The following is a 26,400-nucleotide window of genomic DNA, read 5'->3' on the forward strand; positions in this document are numbered from 1 at the left end:
GTGGCACACTTGCATTACAGTTCCCTGCAAAGAAGAGTAACATGTAAACACTGCCTGTTTTAATGGGATGAAATAGGCACCAGACACTCTGGCTGATTCTTGGGGATGTGCCTTGGCAAATCTGATGAAAACAAGTTAGCTGGTTGATCTCTTTCTTTTTAATACCTATGTAGGAAACCTAATTGGTCCAAATAGGTTTGCTCCCTAACGTGCCAGCACTACCTTTTTTGGGAGCCACTTGACAGTAGACAGTTTTAAACATTTTGCTGGCACATTGGAGGCAAACCTATTTGGACCATTAACTTCTAAGCAATATGAATGAAATGTTTGAGATGTCATAATTAGAGTTAGATCAGTAATCCGTTTACGTCAAAAGCTGTTTATGTTTGACGAACCATGAACCTATTACGATTGCCCAAGTGGTGCTGTCTCATAACTGAATGTAACAGTCGAATATCATCTTGGTTTGTCATTTGATCCTTCAAATCTACATTAGTTTGTGTGCATGAGGAAATTCAACATATTAGACCAAAGCTTTATAGCAGCACATCAACGTTTCTATATGTTGTTTAAAGGCAAGATTGTCTTGTGACTGATCATATCTGTTTCTTATCTGTTAGCTGTTGAAACACGCGTTTTTTCTGGGGATGCTGCAAAGTTGTGTTCTGACAGACATGAACAGCTTAATTTTGTAATAGAAATTATTTATCTTTCTGTATTTGTTTCATTTGTTAACCTTTTTCAAGGAAACACAACTTTTCATAAAGGAACTCTTTATCTTTCTACTTTGTGCTTAAGATTTTGTACCTAGGTACTTTTGTACCGAAGATGGCACTGGGATTGGCGATATTGTACATTTTTCACTACTAGTATACTTCTGTACTTGAGTACAGGTGACTTTAAATTCTAATTGTTTGAGTCAGCTTGAAGCATTTCAGAGAAATTAAACTATATACAAATGCATTTTGATGTTTGACTTTTGCAATTTGGTTCTCCTGCACTGCATGTTTTTCATTCAGTAGCATCTTGCATGAATTTACATGCTCGTTGGTGTTTCTGTAGTAAAAGTATATGAAACTTATTCTGCACATAAGAGTCATGATCTAGTCTTGGTGTTTAAGAAAATAATCATTTCTAGCATTTAATAATTGAATTAACAATGTTGACTCTGACTTAATGCTTACAATGGAAGGATAAATCAAAATGCTGGGAAAGGTGGACGTTACAGGGTTTCTTTCTGTACATGTAGTGGTAAGTGAAGCTCCCTCTGCTGTTCATTGCAAAGAGGCACAATGCTGGGGAGATGGCTAATATTAGTGCCTGCCTTTACTGTATGTAATTTCTCAGATCAATTGTATGTCTCTATGAACAGAAATGTCCAGCCACTGATCGCAAACCCCATCCCTCCATAGTATCATAAAATTTGTGGGTTTTTTCTTCCAATTTTGTGAGTTTTTTTTTTGTCCCTTAAACCTCGCACTGTGTTTTATGTTAATTATTAAATACACCAGTAAAAGTCTGCATGTGGTTCTCTATAGTGGTTTATTGTTTACCCAGTAGATAGCTGAGCTATATGGATTACAAAGACTTGATTTGTGGTCTGTGCTGTGTTATTGGACTCTCAGTTGGGTTGCTTTAATTTGCTTTGGTGACACTGGGATGGGGTTGGACTAATCCTGATTTCGGTGTGTGTCTAAAATGAGCTGCTCGAGGAAGTGGTGGAGGCTACTACAATTACAATGTTTAAGAGTTAAAAATCACACAACACCGGGTTATAGTCCAACAGGTTTATTTGGAAGCACTAGCTTTCAAATTGCTGCTTCTTCAGGTGGTTGTGGAGCAGAACCATAAGACACAGACTTTATAGCAACAGGATTGCAGTGTCTATGGAATGTAATATTAAATAAATTTAGTCTTCCATCTTCTAGAATGATCATGCTATTTCCAAATAAACTGGTGGACTATAATCTGATGTTGTGTGATTTTAAACTTTGTCCGCCCCAGTCCAACATTGGCACCTCCACATCATGGCTACCATTTAAAAGGCAAATGGATCAGTACATGAATAGGAAGGGTTGACAGGGGTATGGGCCAAGTGCTGGCAAATAGGATACATTAATTTAGTATATCTGGTCAGAATGGATGAGTTGGACCAAAGAGTCTGTTTCCGTGCTGTGCATTTCTAGGACTCTGTCTGCTGAAAAGATTCCTGGCCAGAGAACCGCATAGGATGAGTAATCTGCCAGCTCTCTATCTCAAGTCTCGAAAGAATAATGGCCACTTGGGTAAAATGCTAAGACAGTCAGCAGAGACCTTGGAAGCCATAACTCCAGCATGGATTCAATACCTTTAAGGGAGGGAGGATGTTTTGTACATCGTAAAACACAATTGCACCATTGACATCAATATCATGATTTTAAAATTTTCATAATTGTTTTCAAATCACTGTACAACCTTGTTCCTCCCTATCCCTGTCAGCTACTTAAGCCCTATAACTCTCAAAATATTTGTGTATATCTAATTCTGGCTCTTGTACATCCTTGACTTTAATTGTTCCACCTTTGTTAGCCATGTCTTCGGTATCTGGGATATGCACCAAACATCTCTCCTTCTCTATCACGCTTTTCCTCTCTGCACATATCTCAAAATTTACCACTGTGACCAAGAATTTTGTTAGCTATCTAAATATCTTTTTATGACGCAGAGTATCATACTTTGTTTTAGAAGAATCCTGCGAAACTTGCAATATTTTGTTATATTAAAATTGATATATAAATTTGTACTTTTATTACACTTGTAAAAATGTCAATTTAAAAACATATAGCAGTGCACATGTCAAATTTGTCAGAGCTTTCAAAATGTCTTGTATTATTTGCATGTTAGATCTCTAATGTTTATCCATTGTTCTTTAGGCATCTTTGCTTTCAAATGTCCACGAGCAGAAGAGATTTTCAACTTGCTTCAGGACATCATGCAGTCGAACAGTATAAGTGTAGTGGAAGAGCCAGTTGTAGAAAGAAATGAACCACAAAATGAATTAGATATTCCGAGAACTCCACGGACACCTACCAGTGAGTATTCTTAATATTTTTGTGCAAATATACTTATTGTAGCAGACAGCTTCACCTTGAAGGCCAAGAGTTTAAAGATTTTCTTACCATGAAATCATCCTCAGTGTTATTCAAAACCAAAAGGTTTTCTCCAGTGATTAACCTCCCAACTGGAGGTAATGTTTACTTATTAAAATTAAAACCACAAATCAACTAGCCAGGAAGGGATGTCAAATAGTGTAAAATTGGACATACACTCATTGGAGTGTAGAAGAATGATAGTTGATCATATTGAAACATGCAGGGTGAGTTAGGCCTTTCTTTAGCAGGAGTGAAGGATTATGGGAGACTGACAAAAAGGTGGAGTTGAGGCCATGATTAGCCACGATCTTGCATAGTTAAGAAGATGCAGGTAGCCAAATGATCCAGTCCCGCATCTACATCTTGACTTTATTATATCAGGTTTGTACCAGTAAACTTGAAAATTCACAATTTCAGATACAAATTCTGGGTAATCCAAGATGGAGGACAGGAAAAATTTCTGCTTGTAAGAGCTGCTTTTTTTTTAGGTATTTTAGGTGTTGGAGGTGATTTCCTTGAATTCCAGGAGCAGCAATTACTGTTTTATATGCTGTTGCATTGTTTTGGAACTTTGGAAAAAAAGTCAAAACAACAGCAATTTTAACAGGGAGCAGAGCAGACAAAGGAAGCACATGGTGAGGACAGTGCAGGAGAGAGAGAGAGAGAACCTGCACAGTTACCACCTTTCCTGTTTGAATTCGTGTATTGCTGGACACCGGAGTGCATCTGGGAAAATTAACAAACAGTGAAATTCACAACTAACCTTGGAGGAACTGTTGGGCGAAGTTCACAGCACAGAATCAGATAAGTTAACTGTCCAAGAGAGAGGCTGCAGTAGTGAGTGCAGTGGGTTCTTTGTTGATTATATATTTTTGGAGATAAGTCTCTTGATTAAACTTAAAATATAAGCCATAGCTATTAATTTAACCTGGGGCAGTGTTTGTAGAGGAATAAGACGGTGTTATTTTCTGGGTCTTTAGATTGTGAAGGAGCAAAAATGGCCTTTGCAGTGATATGTGCTTCTTGGCAGATGTGGGAGTTTAAAGAGAGTTTAAGGGTTATTGCAGATTATATCTGCTGTAAATGCTGTTGGATGTGAATCTCATCAGATCAAGTGGATTGGTTGGAGAGACAGATAGAAGCGATGAGGAATTTGCAACAGCAACAGTATGTGATGGATGGCAGTTATAGGGAGGGGGAAAGTCTCAGATACAGTCACATAGATTGGTTAACTCCAGGAAGGGTAAGAGAGGTAGGCAGCTAGTGCAGGAGTCTTTTGTGGATATACCCATTTCAAACAGGTATGCTGTTTTGGAAAATGTAGGGGGTGATGGATTCTTGAGGGAACGTAGCACAAACAGCCAAGTTTCTGGTATTGAGACTGGCTCTCATGCAACGAGGGGTAAGTCAACTTCCAAGAGATCAATTGAGTGAGGGGATTCTGTAGTCAGAGGTACAGACAGACGTTTCTGTGGCCAGCAGAGAAAAAGCAGAATGGTGTGTTGTTTCCCTGATGCCAGGATCAAGGATGTCTCAGAGAGGATGCAGAATGTTCTCACGGGGGAGAGGGGCCAGCAGGAAGTCATTGTCCACATTGGAACCAACGACATTGGAAGGGAAAATGTTGAGATTCTGAAGGGAGATTACAGAGAATTAGGCAGAAATTTAAAAAGGAGGTCCTCAAGGGTAGTAATATCTGGATCACTCCCAGTGCTACGAGCTAGTGAGGGCAGGAATATACTGGCAGGGGGCTTTGCTAGAATTGCTTGGGAGGATTTAAACTAGTAAGATTGGGATGGGGGGTATTGGACCCAGGGCGATAGTGAGGAAAGAGATCAATCTGAGACAGGTACAGCTGAGAACAGAATTGAGTCAGAGCAGGCAGGGACAAGGTAGGACTAATAAATTAAACTGCATTTATTTAAATGCAAGGGGCCTAACAGGGAAGGCAGATGAACTCAGGGTGTGGTTATGAACGTGGGACTGGGATATCATAGCAATTACAGAAACATGGCTCAGGGATGAGCAGGACTGGCAGCTTAATGTTCCAGGATACAAATGCGACAGGAAGGATAGAAAGGGAGGCAAGAGAGGAGGGGAGTGGCATTTTTGATAAGGGATAGCATTACAGCTGTGCTGAGGGAGGATATTCCCGGAAATACATCCAGGGAAGTTATTTGGGCGGAACTGAGAAATAAGAAAGGGGTGATCACCTTATTGGGATTGTATTATAGACCCCCCAATAGTCAGAAGGAAATTGAGAAACAAACTTGTAAGGAGATCTCTGCTATCTGTAGGAATAATAGGGTGGTTATGGTAGGGGATTTTAACTTTCCAAACATCGACTGGGACTGCCATAGTGTTAAGGGTTTAGATGGAGAGGAATTTCTCAAGTATGTACAAGAACATTTTCTGATTCAGTATGTGGATGTACCTACTAGAGAAGGTGCAAAACTTGACCTACTCTTGGGAAATAAGGCAGGGCAGGTGACTGGGGTGTCTGGGGGAGCACTTTGGGGCCAGCGACCATAATTCTATTTGTTTTAAAATAGTGATGGAAAAGGATAGAGCAGATCGAAAAGTTGAAGTTCTAAATTGGAGAAAGGCCAATTTTGACAGTATTAGGCAAGAACTTTTGAAAACTGATTTCGGGGCAGATGTTTGCAGGTAAAGGGACAGTTGGAAAATGGGAAGCCTTCAGAAATGAGATAACAAGAATCCAGAGAAAGTATATTCCTGTCAGGATGAAAGGGAAGGCTGGTAGGTATAGGGAATGCTGGATGACTAAAGAAATTTAGGATTTGGTTAAGAAAAAGAAGGAAGCGTATGTCAGGTACAGATAGGATAGATCGAGTGAATCCTTAGAAGAGTATAAAAGATGTAGGAGTATACTTAAGAGGGAAATCAGGAGAGCAAAATGGGGACATGAGATAGCTTTGGCAAATAGAATTAAGGAGAATCCAAAGGGTTTTTACAAATATATTAAGGACAAAAGGGTAACTAGGGAGAGAATAGGGCCCCTCAAAGATCAGCAAAGCAGCCTTTGTGTGGAGCCACAGAAAATGGAGGAGATAGTAAATGAATATTTTGCATCAGTATTTACTGTGGAAAAGGATATGGAAGATATAGACTGTAGGGAAATAGATGGTGACATCTTGCAAAATGTCCAGATTACAGAGGAGGAACTGCTGGATGTCTTGAAACGGTTCAAGGTGGATAAATCCCCAGGACCTGATCAGGTGTACCCGAGAACTCTGTGGGAAGCTAGAGAAGTGATTGCTGGGCCTCTTGCTGAGATTTGTATCATCGATAGTCACAGGTGAGGTGCCGGAAGACTGAAGGTTGGCAAACATGGTGCCACTGTTTAAGAAGGGTGGTAAAGACAAGCCAGGGAACTATAGACCGGTGAGCCTGACGTCGATCGTTGGCAAGTTGTTGGAGGGAGTCCTGAGGGACCGGATGTACATGTATTTGGAAAGGCAAGGACTGATTAGGGATAGTCAACATGGCTTTGTGCGTGGGAAATCGTGTCTCACAAACTTGATTGAGTTTTCTGAAGAAGTAACAAAGAGGATTGATGAGGGCAGAGTAGTAAATGTGAGCTATATGGACTTCAGTAAGGCGTTTGACAAGGTTCCCCATAGGAGACTGATTAGCAAGGTTAGATCTCATGGAATACAGGGAGAACTAGCCATTTGGATACAGAACTAGCTCAAAGATAGAAGACAGAGGGTGGTGGTGGAGGGTTGTTTTTCAGACTGGAGGCTTGTGATCAGTGGAGTGCCACAAGGATTGGTGCTGGGTCCTTTACTTTTTGTCATTTACATAAATAAGACCATAAGACATTGGAGTGGAAGTAAGGCCATTTGGCCCATCGAGTCCACTCCGCCACTCAATCATGGCTGATGGGCATTTCAACTCCACTTACCAACATTCTCCCCGTAGCCCTTAATTCCTCGAGACAACAAGAATCTATCAATCTCGGCCTTGAAGACATTTAGCGTCCCGGCCTCCACTGCACCCTGTGGCAATGAATTCCACAGGTCCACCACTCTCTGGCTGAAGAAATGTCTCCGCATTTCTGTTCTGAATTGACCCCCTCTAATTTTAAGGCTGTGTCCACGGGTCCTAGTCTCCTCACCTAATGGAAACAATTTCCTAGCGTCCACCCTTTCCAAGCCATGTATTATCTTGTACATCTCTATTAAGTCTCCCCTTAATCTTCTAAACTCCAATGAATATAATCCCAGGATCCTCAGCCGTTCCTCATATGCTAGACCTTCCATTCCAGGGATCATCCGTGTGAATCTCCGCTGGACACGTTCCAGTGCCAGTATGTCCTTCCTGAGGTGTTGGGACCAAAACTGGACACAGTACTCCAAATGGGGCCTAACCAGAGCTTTATAAAGTCTCAGTAGCACATCTCTGCTTTTATATTCCAACCCTCTTGAGATAAGAGACAACATTGCATTCGCTTTCTTAATCACGGACTCAACCTGCATGTTTACCTTTAGAGAATCCTCGATTAGCACTCCCAGATCCCTTTGTACTTTGGCTTTACTAATTTTCTCACCATTTAGAAACCATAAAAATGATTTGGATGCATGCATAAGAGGTACAGTTAGTAAGTTTGCAGATGATACCAAAATTGGAGGTGTAGTGGACAGTGAAGAGGGTTACCTCAGATTACAACAGGATCTTGACCAGGTGGGCCAATGGTCTGAGATGGGACAGATGGGGTTTAATTCAGATAAATGCGAGGTGTTGCATTTTGGGAAAGCAAATCTTAGCAGGACTTATACACTTAATGGTAAGGTCCTAGGGAGTGTTGCTGAACAAAGAGACCTTGGAGTGTAGATTCATAGCTCATTGAAAGTGGAGTCGCAGATATATAGGATAGTGAAGGCGATATTTGGTATGCTTTCTTTTATTGGTCAGAGTATTGAGTATAGGAGTGGGGAGGTCATGTTGCGGCTCTACAGGACATTGATCAGGCCACTGTTGGAATATTGCGTGCAATTCTGGTCTCCTTCCTATCCGAAAGATGTTGTGAAACCTGAAAGTGTTCAGAAAAGATTTACAAGGATATTGCCAGGGTAGGAGGATCTGAGCTACAGGGAGAGGCTGAATAGGCTGGGGCTGTTTTCCCTGGAGTGTCGGAGGCTGAGGGGCATAGGTTTAGGGTGAGAGGGAAAAGATATTAAAGAGACCTAAGAGGCAACCTTTTCACACAGAGGGTGGTACGTGTATGGAATGAGCTGCCAGTGGAAGTGGTGGAGGCTGGTACAATTGCAACATTTAGGAGGCATCTGGATGGGTATATGAATAGGAAGGGTTTGGAGGGATATAGCCCGGGTGCTGACAGGTGGGACTAGATTGGATTGGGATATCTGGAAGGCATGGACGGGTTGGATCGAAGGGTCTGTTTCCGTGCTGTACATCTCTATGACTCTATGACCCTTCTCAATCTTCAGCCTTTAATATTGTCAGCTGTAACATTCTGCTCCAACACCTTCCAACTATCAACTGGATGGGACTCCATTCATAAGGTTCCAATTTTATCAATTCTGAATTGTGTTCAGGAAATAGCTCGTACTTGGCTTCTTTTCCAGTCTCCAAACTTACCTTTGGCATCCTCACAAGGACTTATCTTTGGCTTTTATCAAATTTATTTGCTACCCTCAGTGAAATCATCTGGAAACATACCGAGCTCCATAGACATACTGATCATGTCCACTTCTAACTCACACCACTATTGATCCACCTTATCCAGTCTCTAAATTGTACACAGCACACAGCATGGATAAGCAGAAATTTAATCTAACTAAACAATGGGAAGATTGAAGCTATCACCTTTGGTCCCATTGTCTAACTATGGACTCCATTCCTTCCTTGGCAACTGTCTAAGATGAAATAGACTATTCACTACATTGGTGTCACATTTAAACCTGAGAAGAGTCTCTCAATGCATATTTGCACCCACTCAAGACCACAGTTTTTATCTTAGTAACATGGCATTAGTCCATCTGTGTTTCAGCTTGTCTGCTGCTGAGACCTCATTCATGTCTTTGTTATCTTAAGACTTGAATATTTAAACTCTCTCCCACCCAGTTTCCTAACTTTCATCATCCACAAGCTTCACCTCATCAAACTGTAGTATCTGACCTCTCAGTAAAAAATGAGGTCTGCAGATGCTGGAGATCACAGCTGCAAATGTGTTGCTGGTCAAAGCACAGCAGGTTAGGCAGCATCTCAGGAATAGAGAATTCAACGTTTCGAGCATAAGCCCTTCATCCTGATGAAGGGCTTATGCTCGAAACGTTGAATTCTCTATTCCTGAGATGCTGCCTAACCTGCTGTGCTTTGACCAGTATCTGACCTCTCAGCAGAGCTCAATTCACCTGATTGCTGATCCTGCTTTAGCAATGTCTCAATTTTAAAACTCTTCTTCTTAGTTTCGAATTTCTCTGTGGCCTTGTCTTTTGCTACCTCTGTAAACTCATTCAGTCCTACAACCATTGAAGATCTCTACACTCCTATAATTCTGGCCTTTTATTTTGGAGTTATTGAGCATGGAAACAGATCCTTCAGTCTAATTCGTCCACGCTGACCAGCTATCCTCAAATGATTTACCAGTATTTAGCCCATATCCCTCTAAATCCTCCCTATTCATGTACCTATCCAGATGCTTTTTAAAAGGTTGTAATTGTACCAGCTTCCACCACTTCCTCTAGCATCTTGTTCCACATATGTATGTGAAAAATTTGACTCTCAGATCCCCTCTAAATCTTTTCCCTCTCACATTAAAACTTTACCCTCCAGTTGTAGACTCCCTACCCTGAGAAAAAGATCTCAGCTATTTACCCTATCCCTGCCTCTCATGACATCATAAACCCCTCTAAGGTCACTTAGCTGCCTCGGATGTGTCAGGGGACAAAAAAGCCCTGGCCTATTCAGCCTCTTCCTATTGCTCCAATCCTCCAATTTCGGGAACATCTTTGTGAATCTTTTCTGAATCCTTTAAAGTTTACCAACATCTTTCCTATAGCAAATAGACCAGAATTGAACACAGCAGTCTAAAAGTAGCCTCACCAATGTCCTGTGCAGCCGCAACATGACTTCCTAACTCCGATACTTAATGCACTGACTAATGAAGGTAAGCATACCAAATGCCTTCTTCACTAGCCTGTCTAATGAGCATTCCTGATTTTAGTTGTTCCAACAATGTCGATTGTGCCTACAGCTACCTAGACCAGAGCTCTAAAATGTTTTTCTGAACCTCTCCCCCTCCTGTAAAATACTCATTAAACTAACGGAACTGACCAAGCTTCAGATGATTGCTCTTAATATCCTATTATATAGTCTGCAACAAAGGTTTAACTAAATCTGAGACGGATTGACTTTTGCTAGACAATTACATCAGGGGATATGGTGCCAAGATGTGTGGATGAAGTTAGGACCTGGATTAGCTATTACCTGATTGTGTGTGAAACAGGCTCAAAGCATTGACTGGCTTACTCCAACAGGCAACTTGCAACAGTTGAATCTAACATATTTGATGAATAAACTGGACCATTTTGCATGTTGATATTAACTTACTCCGTGCTTTCTGAGCTTATTTTTGAAGACAAAGGGTCTCTTATAACTTCATTAATTTTGAAGCCCCTGTTTCAGATCTCACCACAAACATGACATCCTTGCTAACAATTCCATTTCTCTTGTCACTCACTGTTTGATGCAGTGCAAACATGTTGAAATCCTATCCTACCCTAAGCTAGCTGCTGATCCCATATTTTCTCCACCACATAAACTAGCTCCTGCCATCTCCAGAACACAACCCATTTCAGCTCTATCTCAGCACAATTACTGCTAAGGTCGTCATTCATCCTACTGTTGCCATCACACTTGATTAACCAATGGTCTCCTGGTTTGTCTCTCATCTTCCACTGATCATAGATTTGCATAAACAGCGGTGTATGTTACCTAACACTACCTTGCAGCAACTCCTGCTGACTGTTCATTGCTGATTGAATTTTCTGAGTTTGGACTGTAGTTAGTGGTTGCACGAGAACTGAAGAATAAAAGCAAAGTACTGCAAATGCTGACAATATTAAATTTAATTCTGGGACTATCAACAGTTTGACAAAACCAGCAACATTGTTGGGTTAAGCAGCATATAGAGTCATAGAGATGTACAGCATAGAAACAGACCCTTCAGTCCAACCCGTCCATGCCGACCAGATATCCCAACCCAATCTAGTCCCACCTGCCAGCACCCGGCCCACATCCCTCCAAACCCTTCCTATTCCATACACGTACCACTCTCTGCCTGAAAAAGTTGCCCCTCAGGTCTCTTTTATATCTTTCCCATCTCACCCTAAACCTATGCTCTCTAGTTCTGGACTCCCCAACTCAAGGGAAAAAGATTTTGTCTATTTACCCTATCCATGCACCTCATAAGTTTGTAAACCCCTATAAGGTCACCCCTCAGCCTCCGACGCTTCAGGGAATACAGCCCCAGGCTGTTCAGCTTCTCCCTATAGCTCAATTCCTCCAACCCTGGCAACATCCTTGTAAATCTTTTCTGAACCCTTTCGGGTTTCACAACATCTTTCCGATAGGAAGGAGACCAGAATTGCATGCAATATTCCAACAGTGGCCTGACCAATGTACAGCCGCAACATGACCTCCCCACTCCTATACTCAATACTCTGACCAATAAAAGAAAGCATACCAAATGCCGCCTTCACTATCCTTTCTACCTGCGACTCCACTTTCAACAAGCTATGAACCTGCACTCCGAGGTCTCTCTGTTCAGCAACACTCCCTAGGACCTTACCATTAAGTGTATAGGTCCTGCTAAGATTTGCTTTCCCAAAATGCAGCACCTCGCATTTATCTGAATTAAACTCCATCTGCCACTTCTCAGCCAATTGGCCCATCTGGTCAAGATCTTTTTGTAAACTGAGGTAACCCTCTTCGCTGACCACTACACCTCCAATTTTGGTATCATCTGCAAACTTACTAACTGTACCTCTTATGCTCGCATCCAAATCATTATTGTAAATGACAAAATGTGGAGGACCCAGCACCAATCCTTGTGGCACTCCACTGGTCACAGGCCTCCAGTCTGAAAAACTACCCTCAACCACCACCTTCTGTCTTCTACCTTTGAGCCAGTTCTACATCCAAATGGCTAGTTCTCCCTGTATTGAGATCTAACCTTGCTAAACAATCTCACATGGGGAACCTTGTCGAACTTTTTACTGAAGTCCATATAAATCATATCTACCACTCTGCCCTCATCAATCCTCTTTGTTACTCTCTCAAAAAACTCCATCAAGTTTGTGAGACATGATTCCATGCACAAAGCCATCGAGACTATCCATAATCAGTCCTTGCCTTTCCAAATACATGTACATTCTGTCCCTCAGGACTCCCTCCAACAACTTGCCAACGATCGATGTCAGGCTCACTGGTCTGTAGTTACCTGGCTTGTCCTTGCCACCCTTCTTAAACAGTGGCACCATGTTAGCCAACCTCCAGTCTTCCGGCAGCTCACCTGTGACTATCGATGACATAAATATCTCAGCAAGAGGCCCAGCAATCACTTCTCTAGCTTCCCACAGAGTTCTTGGGTACACCTGATCAGGTCCTCGGGATTTATTCAACTATATGTGTTTCAAGACATCCAGCACATCCTCCTCTGTAATTAGGACATTTTGCAAGGTGTCACCATCTATTTCCCTATAGTCTATATCTTTCATGTCCTTTTTCACAATAAATACTGATGCAAAATACTCATTTAGTATCTCCCCCATTTTCTGCGGCTCACACAAAGGCCGCCTTGCTGATCTTTAAGGGGCCCTATTCTCTCCCTAGTTACCCTTTTGTCTTTATTGTATTTGTAAAAAAAACCTTTGGATTTTCCTTAATTCTATTTGCCGATGCTGTCTCATGTCTCCTTTATGCCCTCCTGATTTCCTTCTTACGTATATTCCTACTGCCTTTATACTCTTCTAAGGATTCACTCGATCTATCCTGTCTATACCTGACATATGTTTCCTTCTTTTTCTTAACCAAATCCTTGATTTCTTTAGTCATCCAGCATTCCCTATATCTACCAGCCTTTCCTTTCAACCTAACAGGAATATACTTTATCTGGATTCTCGTTTTCTCATTTCTGAAGGCTTCCCATTTTTCAGCGGTATCTTTATCTACGAACATCTGCCCCCAATCAGCTTTCAAACGTTCTTGCCTAATACCATCAAAATTGGCCTTTCTCCAATTTATAACTTCAACTTTTAGATCTGGTGTATTTGATTATTTATTGCACCTAATTACATTTCACTTACCTGTGTTCCTGGACCCTAAATCACTTTGATGCTCCACTATTTTTATGTTTATAATATTGAAATAAAGCTTAGATTTAAATTTTTGAGTCCAAACTATTGCTCTTATAATAAATAGGTTAAGGTGTGGCAGAGCAGCTTGACAAATTTGGAATGCAGAGTCTGTAACTTGTGGAAAGTCGTGGATGGACACTGGTAAAAGAGGCAGGCAGCTTAAGGAATTGTCCTCACCTGCACATCTTGGAATTTGAGCAGTGGTTGAAGTCACTGTGATACATCAGGCAAAGAACTGCATGGACAACATATTTGGGAATGTGATCACAACATGTTAGCAATGTTTCAGTGGTCACACATTTCCTAAGAGATGCAGGAGTTCTCCTGAGACGGTCAATTTTCTGTTTTGGATATTGGTGAGGGCGATGGTTGCTCAGAGGACTGCAATCGGAGCTAAATATGTGGTATCCCATACTTAAGGATGTCGTGTTGCCTCACCGAAGTCAGAGTCAAGAATGTCGTGAAGCAGCTGCAGGACATTCTCTTGATTTAAAGTGAACAAATAAAAATAATAAATAAAAAAAATTAAATTTTAAAAACAATAATAATAAAATATAAACAAAAAAAAATGAGATCATGGCTCACATTAGGTTGAGGCTTGAAAACAGATTTTAAGGAATTAGGGAGGAGTTTACAAAGTAGAACCTCAGAAGTTGTAATCTCAAGGTTACTCTCAGTCCCACATGCTAGTGAGGATAGGAGTGGAAGTACTGAGCAGTTCAATGCAAGGTGTAAGAATTGGAGGATGGAGGGCTTCAAGTTTATGACCCAGTCTAGGGCAGGTGGCTGTGTTGAATCTTATGAGGAGTGAAACTAATGACCTCAAAGGGAGATTTGCTGCTGCTTTTGGAGGGGGGGGGAGGTATTTAAACAAGATTGTCAAGGGATAGGAATCTGAGGGAGCTCGTTTTGGAGGGTAGTAAAACTGGTAATAGGAAGTTGTAGCTCAATTTGAAGACAAATTGAGCAAAGGCAAACATTAAAATAGGAGCAGAATAATATTAAAAAGGTGGGTTTAAACATACTTTTATCTGAATACACACAACATTCACAAGTTGATGATTTGAAAGCACAAATTGAAGTAATGATTTAATTAATATTACAGAAAGCTATCTATAGAGTAATCAAGATTGGAAACTAAATATTTAGATTATTATTTTAAGGACAGGCAAACAGGAGGTGGGGTAGCATTCTTAATAATGGACTATATGAGTGTATTGGAGAGAATGTCAAAGGATCAAGGTGTATAGTCTGTTTGGGTCAACTTAAGAAACAGAATTAGTAGAAATTAGTTAACATTTTCTCATTGTTGAAGACATTTTAATATTAATTGGGATACCCTAACCACTTTAAATGTGGGCATGAATATCTAAATAAAAAAGAAACCATGAAACAAGAGCTATTTGCTGTTGCAGTTTTCTAAAAATCTTAGCGTTTTGCAAAACTTTGTGGTTATAATTATCAAAAACTGCCTTTGATTTTTTTTGTAACTAGCTGTTCTGATGCAAATATTGATTGCAGCAGACTTCATCTTGCTGCTTTCTCTTTGATCAGGCTGTCAACTGAATATTGAAACTGTCACATTTCTGATCAAGTATGGTGATTCTGCCACTTGTTCACTTTAATTCAGTGGAATGTCCTTGGTAACCTTAGAAATCACTATTTCCAATCTGCAGGTTTCTACAGCTGTTCTGCTGAAGTTAGTGGACTTATATTTGTGACAGGCCACATTTAACAGTGAAAACTTCCATAAGGCATACATATTTCAGGATTCTTTTAAAATTAAGGTTTATGCTGTAAAAATGTAATTTGAATAAGTTTACAATTTTTCTACAATTATATGTATTTCGTTCTTTTCAGCTCCAGGTTTTGTTCAACCAAGTTTACCGAACGGATATCCTCGGTATCCATCATTTGGAGATGGATCTTCTCACCCTTCAACACGACATCCATCTGTAGGTAGTGCACGATTGCCTTCATTGGACGAGGAGTCAACTCACCCTCTGATACTTACAGAGGAACAGGTAAGAACAGTGTGACATTTTTCCCTGAGATAAGTTTATGGTTAAGAAGAAAATGTGTTTGTATATTTATGCAAGTAAATTTTTTTCACAAGAATAATCACTTGTAAAAGCAATGTGGAGTTTCAACGGTCGACAGGTGATCTCATGCAAACATGGAAATTCTTAAAAATCACAACACCAGGTTATAGTCCAACAGGTTTATTTGGAAGCAGTAGCTTTCGGAGTGCTGATGCTTCATCAGGTGTTTGTGTAGTGTAAGATCGTAAGACACACAATTTCTACCAAAAGTTTACAGTGTGATGTAAATGAAGTTATACGTTAAAAAAGACCTGGATTGTTTAAGTCTATCATCTTTTAGAATGACCATGTTGATTTCAGTTCTTTGATATGCAAATCGCAAAACGTTTTTAGAAGTTACATTCTCAAGTGAGCTTTAACAATTGGTGTCATGTCAGCTCAGATAATGCATTTAAGGTGTGAAGTGTCCTGTGTGAGACTGTTTGTGCCACAAAGGTCAGGCCGAGTCTAATCTAAAAAATGTATTTGTAGAATCTCACATGGATTAATGCAATTTTTGAGCAAAGTAAAATGTAATTCTGCAAATACAAATTCACCCCACAAATGTCTGTGTCTGTGTGTTGTGGGGGGAGCTGTTATGAGTGTGTGTGTGTGTGTGTGTGAGTGTAAAGGGGTATTAGTCTATGAGAAGGTGCGTGTGAGAGTGTGGAATGTATGTGTGAGCATATGAGAGAGGGTCTGAGTGTGCGTGTGTCTGTAGGAGTGTGCCTGTGCGTGTATGTGTATAGTGCAATGGAGTCACCTGTAGTGTGACATGAACCCAAGGTCCCAGTTGAGGCCATCCCCATGGGTATTGAACTTGGCTATCAGCTGCTGCTCAGCCACTTTTTGTTGTTGCCTGTCCTGAAGTCCACCTTGGAGGACGATCCCCCAAAGGTCTGAAGTCGAATGTTTCAGACCGCTGAAGTATTCTCTGCCTGGGAGGGAACACTTCTTTCTGTTGTGTGGTGTCCATTCATCCATTGCTGTAGCCTCTGCTTTGTCTCACTAATGTACCATTCCTCAGAGCATCCTTGTCAGCAGCGTATGGGATAGACAACGTTGGCTGAATCGCAAGAGTACCTGCCGCGTACACGGTGGGAAGTGTCCCCATGCGCAATGGTGGTATCCATGTCAACATTCTGACACGTCTTGCAGCGTCTACTGTGACAAGGTTATGTTCTGAAAGCTGGGCAGTTTACAACAAACAATGATCTGTTTGAAGTCTGGTGGTTGTTTACAGGTGAAAGTGGAGGTGTGGGGAAGGTCTTGGCGAGGTGCTCATCCTTATTGATAATGTGTTGCAGACTGCGATGAACATGGCGCAGTTTTTCAGCTCCTGGGAAGTACTGCACAATGAAGGGTACCCTATTGGTTGCAGCTTGTGTCTGTCTCCTGAGGAGGTCATTACGGTTTCTCGCTGTGGCATGTTGGAACTGGCGGTCGATGAGTTGAGCAACGTATCCCGTGCTTATGAGGGCATCCTTGAGTAATTCCAGGTGCCCATCACTTTCCTCCTCATCTGAATAGATCCTGTGTATGCGTAGGGCTTGTCCATTGAGGGTGGCTGTTTTAAAATGTTTCAGGAGTAAGCTGGAGAAGCATAGCATCATGAGGTTATCTACTATGGGTTTATGGTAGAGTGAAGTGCTGAGGTGCCCGACCTTGATGGGGATGCATGTTCCAAGAATGAGACAGATAGTAGAGAGTAGTCCATTGTGAGTTTGATGGTGGGATGAAACTTGCCGATATCACTGTGTGGTTGTTTCAGTGACTTCTTGCCATAGGTCCAAGGGAAGAAAATGTCGTCAATGTACCTGGTGTATAGTGCTGGCTGGAGGTCCGGAGTAGAGAAGAAGTCTTTTTCGAATCTGTGCATGAAAATGTTGGCATATTGGGATGCAAATTTGGTCCCTATGGCTGTTCCGAGTGTCTGCATGAAGAACTGGTTGTCAAAGGTGAAAATGTTGTGGTCAAGGATAAAGTGGATGAGTTGCAGGACAGTGCTCGCAGATTGGCAATTATTGGTGTTGAGTGCTGAGGCTGTTGCTGCAATGCTGTCATTGTGGGGGATGCTGGTGTAGAGTGCTGAAACATCTATTGTGACAAGGAATATTCCTGGTTCTACAGGTTTGAGCGTGCTGAGTTTCTGTAAGAAATCTGTACTATCGTGACAGAAGCTGGGGGATCCCCTGTACAATGGGTTTCAAGATGCCTTCGACATAGCCAGAGAGATTCTCACACAGGGTCGCATTGCCTGATACGATGGAACGTCCTCAGGTGTTGGCCTTGTGCATCTTCAGAAAGGCAGTAGAAGTCGCCAACACGAGAAGTATGAAAAGTACAAACAATCCAGATCTTTTTCAATATATAATTTCAGTTACATCACACTGTAAACTTTTGCTTTAAATTCTGTGTCTTACGATGTCATGTTCCACAAGCACCTTATGAAGGAGCAGCACTCCGAAAGCTCGTGCTTTCAAATATATCTGATTAGATTAGATTAGACTTACAGTGTGGAAACAGGCCCTTCGGCCCAACAAGTCCACACCGACCCGCCGAAGCGCAACCCACCCATATCCCTACATTTACCCCTTACCTAACACTACGGACAATTTAGCTTGGCCAATTCACCTGACCCGCACATCTTTGGACTGTGGGAGGAAACCGGAGCACCCGGAGGAAACCCACGCAGACACGGGGAGAACGTGCAAACTCCACACAGTCAGTCGCCTGAGTCGGGAATTGAACCCGGGTCTACAGGCGCTGTGAGGCAGCAGTGCTAACCACTGTGCCACCGTGCCGCCCATGACAAATCCATGTTGACTATCTGCAATCAAATTGTTGCTTGCATGATAGTTATAAATCCTATAATCTGTTGGATTATAACCTGGTGTTGTGTGAACTTTAACTTTGTACACCCCAGTCCAACACCGGCACCTCCAGATCATAGAAATTTGTGTAGGGATTGAGGTGGCAGATACAGGATTTCTCCTGGCTAGGACTAAATCTCAGAATAAGGGCTAGACCATTTGGGTCTGAGATGAGAAGAAACCTCTGCACTCAAAGAGTGGTGAGTCTTTGGAATTCTCTGCTCCAGGTGGCTGTGGAAGTTCCGTCACTTAAGATGTTAAAGACAGAGATTGATCAATTTCTATATGTAGAATTTTACTTCTTGACAATTTTATAAGTGCAGGAAAGTAGGATTCAAGTAGAAGACCAACCATGATTTCATTAAATAGCAGACCAGGTTCAAAAGGCGGAACCACCTCAGGCCTCTGTTGTAGGAAAAGCTTTGGAAAGGATGATTGGGGATAGGATTTATAACTATCATGCAAGCAACAATTTGATTGCAGATAGTCAACATGGATTTGTCATGGGCAGGTCATGTCTCTCAAACCTCATTGAGAAGGTGACCAAGCATGTGGGTGAGTGTAGGGCAATTGACGTGGTGTACATGGACTTCAGTAAAGCCTTTAATAAGGTTCCACATGGTGGACTGTTGGAGAAAATGCAGAGGCATGGGATTGAGGGTGATTTAGCAGTTTGGATTAGAAACTGGCTTTCTCTAAGAAGGCAGCGAGTGGTGGTTGATAGAAAATATTCAGCCTGGAGTCCGATGACTTGTGGTGTGCCACAAGGATCTGTTTTGGGACCACTGCTGTTTGTCATTTTTATAAATGACTTAGACGCAGGCATAGATAGATGGATTAGTAAGTTTGCAGATGACACTAAAGTCAATGGAGTAGTGGGCAGTGTGAAAGAATGTTGCAGGAGGACTTGGATAAACTGCAGAATTGGGCTGAGAGGTGGCTAGTGAAGTTCAATGCAGATAAATGTGAGGTATTCACTTTGAAAAAAATAACAGGAAGCCAGAATATTGGGTCAATGGAAAAATTCTTGGTAGTGTGGATGTGCAGAGGGATCTTGCAGTCCATGTACATCGATCTCTGAAAGTTACCACCCAGGTTGATAGTGCTGTTAAGAAGGCATAAGGTGTGTTAGGTTTATTGGTAGAGGGATTAAGTTCCGGAGCCATAATGTCATGCTGCAACTATACAAAATGCTAGTGTGGCTGCACCTGGAATATTGTGTAGCGTTCTGGTCTCCCCCTTACAAGAAGAATGTTGAAGCATTGGAAAAGGTGCAGAGGAGATTTACCGAGATGTTGCCTAGTCTGAAGGGCAGGTCTTATTAGGAAAGGCTGAGAGATTTGGGTCTGTTTTCATTGGAAAGAAGAAGGCTAAGAGGGGATTTGATAGAGACAAACAAAGATGATCAGAGGATTAGACAATGAAAGTCTTTTTCCTAGGATGATGACATTAGCTTGGACGAGTGGTGATAGATTTAAGACATACGTCAGAGGCAGATTCTTTACTCAGAGAGTGGTAAGGGCGTGGAATGCCCTGCCTGCCAATGTAGTTAACTCAGCCACATTAGTGAGATTTAACCAATCCTTAGATCAGCACATGGCTGGTGACAGGATAGACTAGGGGTATGGGCTTAGATTAGTTCACAGGTCGCTGCAACATCAAGGGCCAAAGGGCCTGATCTGCGCTGGTTTGTTCTATGTTCTATGCTCCTATTTCTTAAAATCTTAGGTAGCATTTGGCTTTATCTAAAATTCTTGAAAGAAGAAAATCAGGATATTAAAGATTTAAGTTAATTTTTCAGACCTGCAGAACAGAAAGTCCTTGAAAATAGGATAGGTCTTCTACTTTGAGCTGAAGAAACGGTCTATATTTAGTGGCCATTGGCTAAGCAAAAGCATCTGCCAAGAACCTTTAAGAAAAATGCCCAGCTCTGTGGCAAAGATTTCACCTTTCCAAATCTCTTTCAGTGTGACTCCAGGTCTTGGGTTTCTCCAGAAAGTGAAATAAATAATTGGAATATACATGTGAATGAAATGGAAGCTGAATTGTCATGAGGAAACTTGTAATATTTTATAAAAATGCAGAAAACTTGACATTCTACAAGTATAAAATTGTTTTGTCTGACAGTGACCAAAGTGTTCAACAGTGATTATGAATTTCATACACTGTCGAAAAACCTCAGTACTTCTCATTTGATTCACAATTTAAAAGAGCAAAGCTTTTATCTGGTCAGTGATTTCTACCTGGTTCAATAGTGAATCCTCTGCAAAAGCATAAAGTCACTGACAACAGGCAGTGGATTTCTGTATTTAACTGCAGACTTCAGAAGTTAGTTTCACAGGAGTAATGGTGAACACTGACATTTCTGTGTAATTGCTACCAACTTCAAACCATACTAACTGAAGAAACATTTATAGGCAATCCCTGACTTATGAACATCTGACTTATGAAGGTGCTTACATACAGAGGTGTATTAACATTAATTTTAAAGATCCAACATGCGAATGTTTGCTTGTACTTACAAATGGCTATATAATATTGTACTGTATTGTGTTTGAAATTGCATATAATGTCAACAACAGAACTCATTCATAACCTTGGGACTGTCTATACTTGACTAAGAAGACATTGTTGCTGTCATTTTGGTGGTTTTTTTTTCCCTCAGTGTATGGTTCATGCTTTTACATGGCTTTTTCAACATGGCTGCTTATGTCTTTGCATTTCATCTGTTCACAGGTCCATACATATGTCAATACCTCTGGTGTACATGAAGAACTAAAGAACAGATCCACTGTGCAAACAACAGTGGAACTCCAGCCCTTAAATGGTGATGTCAACAGAGAACTAGGAGATCATTGCTGTTCAGTGGAAGAGAGAAACCCACAAGTTGTCTTTGAACCTGAAGGTGTTAAGTTTGTTTTGGGACCAACTCCTGTACAAATGCAACAAATGGAAAAGGAGAGACAGGAAGCCCTTGGAAATGAACAGACAAATGGCAGTGGCACTAATTGTACTGATTGGGACACTGGTTATGACAGTGATGAGCGCAAAGAAGCACCCTCTACTAATAAACTAGTGTTTGAAAATCTTAATGGTCTGTCAATCCCCAATGCCTCAGGAGGCAGACGGAGTAGACTAACGTCAAATAATGGTACAGATGCTCAGAATATAAACAATTCTGCTCAGAGAAGGACTGCACTCTTGAATTATGAAAACTTACCTTCGTTGCCTCCAGTGTGGGAAGTACGCAAACTAAGCAGAGATGAAGAAGATAGTTTGGGACCAAAGACACCTTCTCAAAACGGTTACCACACTAATCTTGATCAAATGCACAACTATGTCAATACAGAGAATGTAACTGTTCAGCCTAACATACACAAGGTTGATTTTTTACGACAACTGGATTGTTCCCCAAGTGTTTTTAATTTTGATATAAGACGACCAAGTCTTGAACATAGGCAGCTGAACTACATCCAAGTTGACTTGGAAGGTGGTAGTGATTCAGATAATCCACAGACTCCAAAAACACCCACTACTCCACTTCCACAGACTCCGACCAGGCGAACGGAATTATATGCTATGATAGACATAGAAAAGACTGCTGCTATGTCAAACTTACAGAAAGCACTGCCAAGAGATGATGGAACAGCAAGAAAAACAAGACATAATAGTACTGACCTGCCAATGTGAGTCTAGGAAGCACTATTTTGTTTAGTTGCACCTTTGTTAAATAAAGAGACAGACTGAGTTCTCTCTTCTAAAATCTAACAAGTTAATAGATTGAATTAAGGAAAAATTATAGGAATATGTTGAGCCTTACATGCTATACCTGTTTAAAGGGAATTCATGCAGAGCAGGAACTCCATAAGAACACCCTTTTTGTCTGGGTTTTAGAACCTGATAACTTTTACAGTACTAACTCCTTTCACCCGTATTGGAATGAAATGCCACTCCCATGAATATGACATGAATGCAAATATTTAGATCTACTATTTTGTGGGCTTTCCAGCAATCTTACAGATCTTTATATGGTATGTATATTCTTTGCAGGCAAATGGCATACCTTACTAAATTTATTTTCTGCAGTTTCTATTAAGAATGGTTTGTGTTTCATTAGCCCTAACTGATGCTGGTATACAACTTGACTTTGCCACCAGAATCCATGTATAAATGTGCATTAATCACTTCAACCAGGCAGTAGTGTAACATTGCTGAGGATGTATCATGCAGTATATCCTTAGCTTCAAAGGATTGTTTTGAACAAGATTTAAACATCATGTTTGTGCCTTGCAACCATCATGTTCAAAATACTTCGTTATCAATGCTTCTACCTTTGCTTAGAATAGCTCTTTTTTTTACCAGTTTCATTCAGGTCTAATTTGTTAAATAGAATCACATTCTGAAAATGGAGTTGGCCTTTTATCTAACTGAAAATTAGAATACTTTTGATATGATTAGCAATTGTTCACATTAAACCTTCAGTCAGTGTTGGTGCCATTTCATAATTGCAAAGGAGAAACAGAGAACTTAAATTCCTCGACTTTTAAAGTACACTAAAGGATGAAAACTTACATTTAATATTGCTTGGCTATTTTTGTATTGTACAATACTGTAAAATTTTCTAACAAGCATTATAAAATGATAGTCTTGCATAAATGTAGTGATTGTATAAAAGTAGTAAAATAGTTTAAAATTATTTTTACATAGGACACAAAAAATAGTACAAGCTCAGAGTGGCGCACATCAATACTTAACTTTGTTGTATATTTTTCTATATGTATTTTACCCCCTTTGGTGTTTGAGTTGCAAACATTCCATGTTTTCTTGCATTGCTCTTTGTCATAATCGAGTATGAAATATACTCCAAACAAAAATTAGTTAGAAGTTACCATTTTATATTATTTGCATTTCAGGTACTGATTTGCCAAAATTGTTGGTTTTAAGGAATATCCATATGTTTTGTGCCTGAGTTTGTCAAATGTCAAAAGTGCCAATATTGTAAAACATTTTTGTAGCATAAGAATGATGATTTTACAAACAGTTGTAATTGCAACACATTACCTGGTTTACAAGAGTCCTCTAGTTTTGAAGTAAAACCAAATTTTTTAAAACAAATCATTGTTTATGTATTTGGCAGCTGCCTAGAGCTTCAGTGTTTAACAGCTCTTGGAGGTTCCCTGTGGAATAAGCTGCATCATTCAAAACGAGCATTGTACTTAACAGTGTATGATTAATAAACCTTTTTTTGTGCTGAATAATAACTATCTCCAGACGCATTGTTCACATTCATTCCTATTGTGGAAAGCTGCCCCTCAGTGGGTGAGAGAGAGGCAATATAGTGGAGACTGATAAAGCCATCAGTGCCAAGCTAGGACACATGGCAAGCAAATCTGAACATATAACTGAAGGGGCTCTGCAGCTGGGAAATGGAGGAGAAGTGGGGTCTTATTGGAGGATACTTAGCAAACTCAACCCTGGGAATGGCAGGAGGGTATCTGTCTAACTAACTTTGATGGTTGATGAGGGGCTTTTGCCCAAAACGTTGGTTTCCTGCTCCTCGGATGCTGCCTGACCTGCTGTGCCTTTCCAGCACCACTCTAATCTTGACTCTGATCTCCAGCATCTGCAGTACTCACTTTCGCCTAACCCACTGTCTTAATGCCAGAAAGAGGTAGGGTACCGCACTAACTAGGTAACCTGGATGCTGAAGATTTGAAATAAAAACAGAAAAACCTGGAGAAACGAAGCAGGTCTGACAGCGTATGTAAAGTAGTGTAAATGCTTTAAGTCTAGTGACCCCTCTCAAAGCTGGACTCGAAACATTAACTCTACTTTCTCTCCACGTATGCTGCCAGACCTGAGTTTCTCCAGTAATTTCTGTTCTTGTTTGCACCACCTGATAAACCCCGGGGTGGGGAGGGGGCATGTGACCGAACTAACTAATGCATTTCTGATGGGTTGGTGGGAGACAAAGCAGTGTCGTGGGGTGGTGGGGGGATTGGTTATGGAAATAACATAATTAATGACCTCTCACGTGAGTGGAAGGTGGCTAATAACCTAATTAATCCGCTGCCTCAGCACTTAGAAACATTAAGGTTGGCAGACTGAGTAGCATGGCACAAGCTCAACCAATCATAGCCCGCTTGCAGAGGAAGCTAGTGCATTAAACACAATTTGTGGCAAGTCTGTTCAACTGGATCTGTCGGATGATGACATTAAAAGTGTGTTTGAGGACTTTGGAAAGATTACATCCTGCAGCTTGACTCCAAGACTCCATACAGAGGAAGCATGAAGGCTATGGATTCATTGGCGACTGTTCTGTTGGTAAACTGGTTTTATCACAATATTGCGGAAAAAGGGAGGTGCTTTTAATTTTACAAAATTAAAATCAAAGGCCTGGTGGATAGCTAAGATGAAATTGGATAGAATGGTGTGATTGTTCATCTCAGGGATTTGGCAATCACTCCAACACAGGTAGGGGGAGTGATAGACTACTCTCAGCTTTCTGTAAATCATGAGTAATGAGTTTCAACACTCTCCACATAATTTTTTTTTGCCATTTTGATTTTCCTTTTTTTTTCTCTCCTTCCTCCTCTCATGCTGCAAAGCATCGTGGCCTGTAAATTTGGTCAGAATGCCATTTATCTAGCATTGATGGGCTGCCAGAATGGATAATGTCAGAATAGGAAGAAATGACCTGATGCACTATAAGTGACCAGAAGAAAAAAACTCATTACTAGAATCCGACCACTGCTAATGCCAGAGCTGGGAGCAAAGTGGAAAAGTAATTAGAATGTGAGAGTGGCAGCCATGCCTTTCCTTTCTTTTTGCTTTGCTTGTTACACTCTCTGTCACCGTCTCTCCCCTTCCCCCACCCCTTTGAGACTGTTGTTTTTTTCCAATTTGGCAGTTGGACAAACTCTGCCATTCTCACGTTACGATCACTTTATCTGAACTATTAACATTATTTGTCCCCCAGCACTCACCCTGCCCTCCAACAGAATAATTAGAACTAGGAGAATGCTCGGAGATTAACTAGATGAACAATGTTTTAGTTTTTGCTAACACTCCAGCAAAATCTGTAACTATAAGGGATTTGAGTCCTAATGTAGTGGCAAAGTGGAGACTGGCAGTTAATTATATCTGAATCACTAGTTGGCACAAGCATTTGATATTAGTATCTGATAGTTCACCTGATAATTCTTCTGTTTATCTGCCAATTAGTTCTGTTTTAATGATGTGCTAGTGAATGTATTAGAAAGCATAACTTCAGGAAGCATGTGACATGATCTATGAGATTTGGTTTTCTTTTGGGGGCAGCACAGTGGTTAGCACTGCTGCCTCACTGAACCAGGGACCCGGGTCTGATTTGGATGCGAGCATAAGAGATACAGTTAGTAAGTTTGCAGATGATACCAAAATTGGAGGTGTAGTGGACAGCGAAGAGGGTTACCTCAGATTACAATAGGATCTGGACCAGATGGGCCAATGGGCTGAGAAGTGACAGATGGAATTTAATTCTGATAAATGTGAGGTGCTGCATTTTTGGAAAGCAATTCTTAGCAGGACTTATACACTTAATGATCAGGTCCTAGGGAGTGTTACTCAACAGAGACTTTGGAATGCAGGTTCATAGCTCCTTGAAAGTTGTGTCGCAGGTAGATAGGATAGTGAAGAAGGCGTTTGCTATGCTTTCCTTTATTGGTCAGAGTCTTGAGTACAGAAGTTGGGAGGTCATGCTGCGGCTGTACAGGACATTGGTCAGGCCACTGTTGGAATATTGCGTGCAATCCTGGTCTCCTTCCTATCGGAAAGATGTTGTGAAACTTGAAAGGGTTCAGAAAAGATTTACAAGGATGTTGCCAAGGTTGTAGGATCTGAGCTACAAGGAGAGGCTGAATAGGCTGGG

At 41.0% G+C, this 26,400-nt stretch overlaps 1 protein-coding gene across 2 annotated transcripts in view; it reads left to right on the forward strand.

The window, feature by feature from the left end:
• frs2a (fibroblast growth factor receptor substrate 2a) overlaps positions 1-23,752 on the forward strand; it is a 113,269-nt gene extending 89,517 nt beyond the window's left edge. For both annotated transcript variants that reach the window (XM_060839280.1, XM_060839281.1), the window contains exons 5-7: positions 2,913-3,071; positions 15,398-15,561; positions 21,228-23,752. In XM_060839280.1, the coding sequence (XP_060695263.1) occupies positions 2,913-3,071; positions 15,398-15,561; positions 21,228-22,181 (1,277 nt within the window). In that variant the 3' untranslated portion in view covers positions 22,182-23,752. The remainder of the gene's footprint in view (positions 1-2,912; positions 3,072-15,397; positions 15,562-21,227) is intronic.
• Positions 23,753-26,400: the final 2,648 nt, after the last annotated feature.

The sequence above is a fragment of the Hemiscyllium ocellatum genome, chromosome 19 (genome assembly GCF_020745735.1).
Source record: "Hemiscyllium ocellatum isolate sHemOce1 chromosome 19, sHemOce1.pat.X.cur, whole genome shotgun sequence".
Lineage (NCBI taxonomy): Eukaryota > Metazoa > Chordata > Chondrichthyes > Orectolobiformes > Hemiscylliidae > Hemiscyllium > Hemiscyllium ocellatum.